Source organism: Anser cygnoides, chromosome 32, assembly GCF_040182565.1.
Source record: "Anser cygnoides isolate HZ-2024a breed goose chromosome 32, Taihu_goose_T2T_genome, whole genome shotgun sequence".
Taxonomy (NCBI): domain Eukaryota; kingdom Metazoa; phylum Chordata; class Aves; order Anseriformes; family Anatidae; genus Anser; species Anser cygnoides.
The window spans coordinates 224,996-229,866 of record NC_089904.1 but is presented as its reverse complement, the minus strand read 5'-3'; the positions used below and the strand labels follow the sequence as shown (position 1 = coordinate 229,866).

The 4,871-nt window shown below is 52.2% G+C and overlaps 1 protein-coding gene across 1 annotated transcript; it reads right to left on the bottom strand.

Moving 5' to 3' along the window:
- Positions 1-240: 240 nt before the first annotated feature.
- On the bottom strand, positions 241-4,871 carry LOC125181401 (keratin, type II cytoskeletal 6C-like). The gene is made up of 9 exons (XM_048055992.2): positions 4,261-4,871; positions 3,173-3,387; positions 2,919-2,979; positions 2,666-2,761; positions 2,337-2,501; positions 2,093-2,218; positions 1,646-1,866; positions 1,313-1,347; positions 241-1,205 (listed from the first exon to the last, which is right to left on the bottom strand). The coding sequence occupies exons 1-9, from the start codon at positions 4,768-4,770 to the stop codon at positions 934-936; spliced, it is 1,701 nt and encodes a 566-aa protein (XP_047911949.1). The 5' UTR covers positions 4,771-4,871; the 3' UTR covers positions 241-933.

Genomic DNA, 4,871 nt, shown 5'->3' with positions numbered 1-4,871 from the left:
ATGGCCTGGGGGCCCAGGGGTTCTGAGAGACAGAGGCCATGGGGTTCCCCAGCTCCTGGGGACAGGCCACCTCCTGCAAGTCCCCCTGATGTCGTGCTGGACAGTGTGCTCCGCATTTGCTCCGTAGGACAGACCCCACACTGTGCTGTTGCATTGCTATTCCTATAGCAAAGAACAACATCTCTTGCCCCTCGGGACCCCCCCCTCGGGAATGCTTAATGATAACACAACACAAAGACATCTTTTCACCTGTCTGCAGTTTATTGGTAATGAAAGAACTCAGGGAAATGGGGTATTGGTAGAAAGCAACAACGCATTCAAATTCACGTAACAGAAGATTTGCAATAAGGCCTTGCATACGTCAGCTGTGAAGGAGAAGAGGGAAAAGAATCTATAAAATATTAAAGCTGCCAAATGCTCCAGGGAGCTGCTTCTCACTCCTAAATCTGACTACGAGACATTACCACGTTTCTTCTGCTTACATGAATTCCCGATACAGCTGAAACAAGCATGTGGGCAACATGCAGGACACAGAAGGCACAAGGAGAACAAGGCCATTGAAAAAGAGACCTTGAGAAGTGAAAGGAAAGAGCAGATTCATACACACTCCTGCTCAGCCAGCAGAGCACAGCAAGGGAGGTAGGGCCCTTGGATGAACTCTCCGGTGACAGATATCCGCAAGGAAAATATTTCCTAATGGGGCTGTAAATGTTTCATCCCTGCAGAGTGGTGGAGCACAGAGAGGAGGCAGGCAGTGCCAACAGGGTGGTGTTTTGCTGCAAATCTCCCTCTGGGGAGGAGGCAGAATGGTTTAAGGAAGTTATGAGGGAAACAGTTCATTTCTTTGCTGGATACCGGTTCTGGATACAAGGGGCTGTGCCGCTGGCTGAGGTTGGGAGATGCTTCTTTCCTTTGAGGGACTGAGGTCAGGACTCAGTATTTTACACCTGAAGATTTGACCGTTGTGGTTGTGACACATCTCCGTACTGAGGAGGATCCACCTCCAGTAACGAAGCTGCCACCTCCAGAGCTGCACATTCTTCCACTGCCAGAGGAGAAGCCACCGCTGTACATCCCTCCTCCCACTCCACAGCTGCCTCCGACGATGCTTCCTCCTCCAACCACACATACTCCTCCTCCCATGCCACTGCCGGCACCAAAGCCACCAACTCTGCCTCCAGCAATGTTGGTTCTGCCTACCACAGCTGCAAGAGAAGGACAGTGTCACTGTGCATGAAGTGACAGCCTGGGAATCCTCACAAAACCCAGGATAAAAGCCATTCTGCAAAGAAGAGGAAGCGCGGGTACTTACAGACATTCACGTTGGCTGGATTGTCTCCACACAGCCTGTGTAGGGAAAGGAATGCAAGATGTCAATCTGACACGACACAGAGCACTTTAGCTCAGTGCAGTTTCCCAGGTAACTCATTTATTTCCTGCTTCTTCTAAAGACAGTCAATAAGAGTAGGATATTGTCCCTGTGGTGTTTTTCTTTTTTTTTTTTTTTTTTTGCCAAAAAAACTTTGGGAAAAACTGAGAGTAAATCAGAAACCAAGTTTATATGGGTTGTGAGAGATGATGAAGCCTCAGTCTGCCCCAAGGAGAGGCAGTACCTTGGTCAGGCTGAGATAACAGCATGTCTCACCTGTTCTCCTCTCCCTCCAGCAGCTTCCTGTACATGGCAATCTCCACATCCAGGGCAATCTTGATGTTCAGCAGCTCCTGGTACTCCTTCAACAGGCGAGCCAGCTCCTCCTTGTCTTTGCTCAGGGCACATTCCAGCTCCTCCAGTTTCCTCCTGGCATCCTTCAGAGCCATCTCACCCCGCTCCTCAGCCTCAGCAATAGCTGCCTGCAGCTGCTGGTTCTGAGCAAGGACAAGAGCACTTCCTCAGTCCCCTTCTGCACACCCTCCACCCTAGTAGCCCAAAAGGCAAACTGGAGGGCACAAACTGTGGAGGAGCAAGCAGTCTCCTCCACAGATGCTGCATTTCAGTGGCTGCACTTCCCTCCTGCAGCCCTGAGCACACCAGCCAGCTCACCCACAACCCAGACTGATGGCAGAACCCAAGGAGATGCTCAGCAACACCCACCTGCTTCTTCACGCTCTCAATTTCAGCCCGCAGCCTCTGGACATTCCTGGTCAGCTCCTGGATCTCGATCTTGGTGTTGCGCAGGCTGTCCCCGTGCCTGCCAGCAGTGCTCTGCAGCTCTTCATACTGACAGCACCGAGACAAACAACCCATCAATGAGACAACCTCACAAGCACTGAGCCATCCCCCGTGCTCCATGGAGGGGCAGAGACTGCCCCAGCTGCCTTGGCTCTTGCCGACTCACCCGGCTCTGGTACCAAGCCTCAGCTTCAGCCCGGCTGTTCTGAGCGATCTGCTCGTACTGGCGCCTGACCTCCTCGATGATGCTGTCCAGGTCCAAGTGGCGGTTGTTGTCCATCGACACCACCACAGACAAGTCCCGGCTGATCGTCTGCATCTGAGCCAGCTCCTGCAACCAGCACAGGAGTCAGCCTCGGCGTGGCAGGAGAGGAGGGCAGCGCAGAGCAGCCGTTCCGGCAGCCCCAGAGATTCTCCCAGGCCCCACGGGCACCCCGCCTGCCCTCGGTGCCTGGACTCACCCCGCACCTCGCTGCAGCTCGGACAGGCTCTTACCTCCTCGTAGATGCACCTCAGGAAGTTGATCTCGTCGGTCAGAGCTCCCACCTTGGCTTCCAGCTCCACTTTGGTCATGTAGGCACAGTCCACATCCTGCAGGAGAGATCATGCAGATGGGCACCAGCCTCTCCCCATTGCCCAGGGGCCGCTGGCAGCCAGGGCCTGCTACTGGCAGCTGCCTGTCCCAGTGCTGCCTCCTGACAGCCTCCTGCCTCCAGCTCACCGCCCTTCTCCTGCCTCTGGCACTCACCTTCTTCAGCACCACAAACTCGTTCTCAGCAGCTGTGCGCCTGTTGATTTCTTCTTCATACCTGTGGAAGGAGACAAGGCAAGCTGAGGCTCCTGCAATGCTCAACCAGCAGAACCCCCCCTTCCTTGCGCGGAACCCTCCGATCCCCTTCTGGAGGGCTCCCAAGCAGAGGGAAGACACTGCAGGCACCCGCAGGCTGGCCCTGCTCTCCTGCCTTGCTGCTTCCTTCCTCCTTTCTCTGTCTCGGCACTTACTTGGTTTTGTACTCCTCAACGTATTGCCGCATGTTCTGCAGTTCCGACTCCAGCTCTCCCCTCTGTCCCACTAGAGACTCGAGCCTCCTCCTCAGGTTCTGGATGTAATTCTCAAAGAGGACATCCAGGTTCTTCCTCGGCCCTGAGGGCCCTTGCTGCTGTAGGAGCTCCCACTTGGTGGAGAGCACCTTGTTCTGTTGCTCCAGGAAGCGCACCTGAAAGCCCACGGAAGCTTGTGTAAGTTACGCAGCCTGGGAGGCAGCACACTCCTCAAACCTCCCGCTTCTTTGGGAGGCCAACAGAATCATTTCTCAAATGACGAAATGGCTGGCTGAAAAAATGGCTGGTTGAAAACCATTTTTCCAGGAGGAAATTTCCTCCCTTTTTCCTCCACTTCTCTTTCTATTATTCTTGAATTTATTCTCTTTTCAGCTCCTATATTTATTGTTTTTTGAATGTCTATAAGAATGTTTAGATTCCATACTAACAGCTCCAATTGCAACTTTTGACATATTAATTTGCAGAAGCATTAGATCCTTTCTTGTCTGCATTATAATGAATGAAATCCCACGTATCTCTGTATTGGAGAACATTCATCATAGAAGGCACAAAAAGCATTCAATACATATGCCCTATATTAAAACAGACTATGAAGCACAGTGACAAGCAATATTCTCCCGGTACAGACAATCTAAAGGACATTGATCAGTGTGTGAACCAAAATAAGGAACTGCCAGGAATTAACTGAAATTTCATTCCTACTCTCTAAGTTTCTTGAGAAGAAACTACCTTTGAAAAAGGACAGGCTTAAAAACCACTTAGGATAACCAGGTATGCCATGATCCCTTTGGCCTGACTCCCCAGAAAAGGCTAGAGACAAAAGGTAAGAAAGAATTTGGGTCAAGCAACCCTAGAGAAAGTCCTTTGGCCTCACTGCAGATGTAAAATTTTCACATTTCCTTAGCAGGACTCAGTGAGAACACTGCCAGCCTTCCAGACCTGCCAACACTGAGCAGGTCCCTCCTCTGCAGCACAGAAAAGTTCCTCAGAGACCCCAATCCCAAGCAGACGTAGTTCCAGCCTCTCACCTTGTCAATGAAGGAAGCAAACTGATTGTTAAGAGTCTTGATCTGCTCCTTCTCCTGGCACTTCACTTGCTGGATCTGAGGATCAATATCAACATGGACTGGCCGCAGGAGGGTTGTGTCAACCTGCACCGGCTGGATGCCTCCGGGGAACCCAGGACCACCTCTCACAGGGCCACCAAAGCTGCCTATTCCTCCACCAATGACACCTCCTCCAATGCTGCCAAATCCTCCTCCATAGCCTCCTCCAAAGCCAACAATTCTACATCCGTATCCACCGCCATAAGAGCCACCCATGGAAATCCTTCCGCTGCCACCCATGTTGTGGAGGCTCCTGCTGCTAAAACCTCCACACCGTCCAGCGCCTCCAGTTCCCCTGGATGTGGAGAACGAGCTATAGCTGATCCTGCTTCTGCCCCCACTTCCTCCAAAGCCACCACCGATGGCAGAGCAAGAGCTGTATCCCCTTCTGCTTCCGCCTCCAAAGCTTCTGCAGATTGACTGCCGAGACATGGCTGCTTCTTCCAAGTGGAGTCGAGGAGAGAGACCAATGGAGCTGTGCTGCTGAGGGATGGATGTGGAGAGAAGTGTGTGCAGTCTTCTCTGGCTCCACA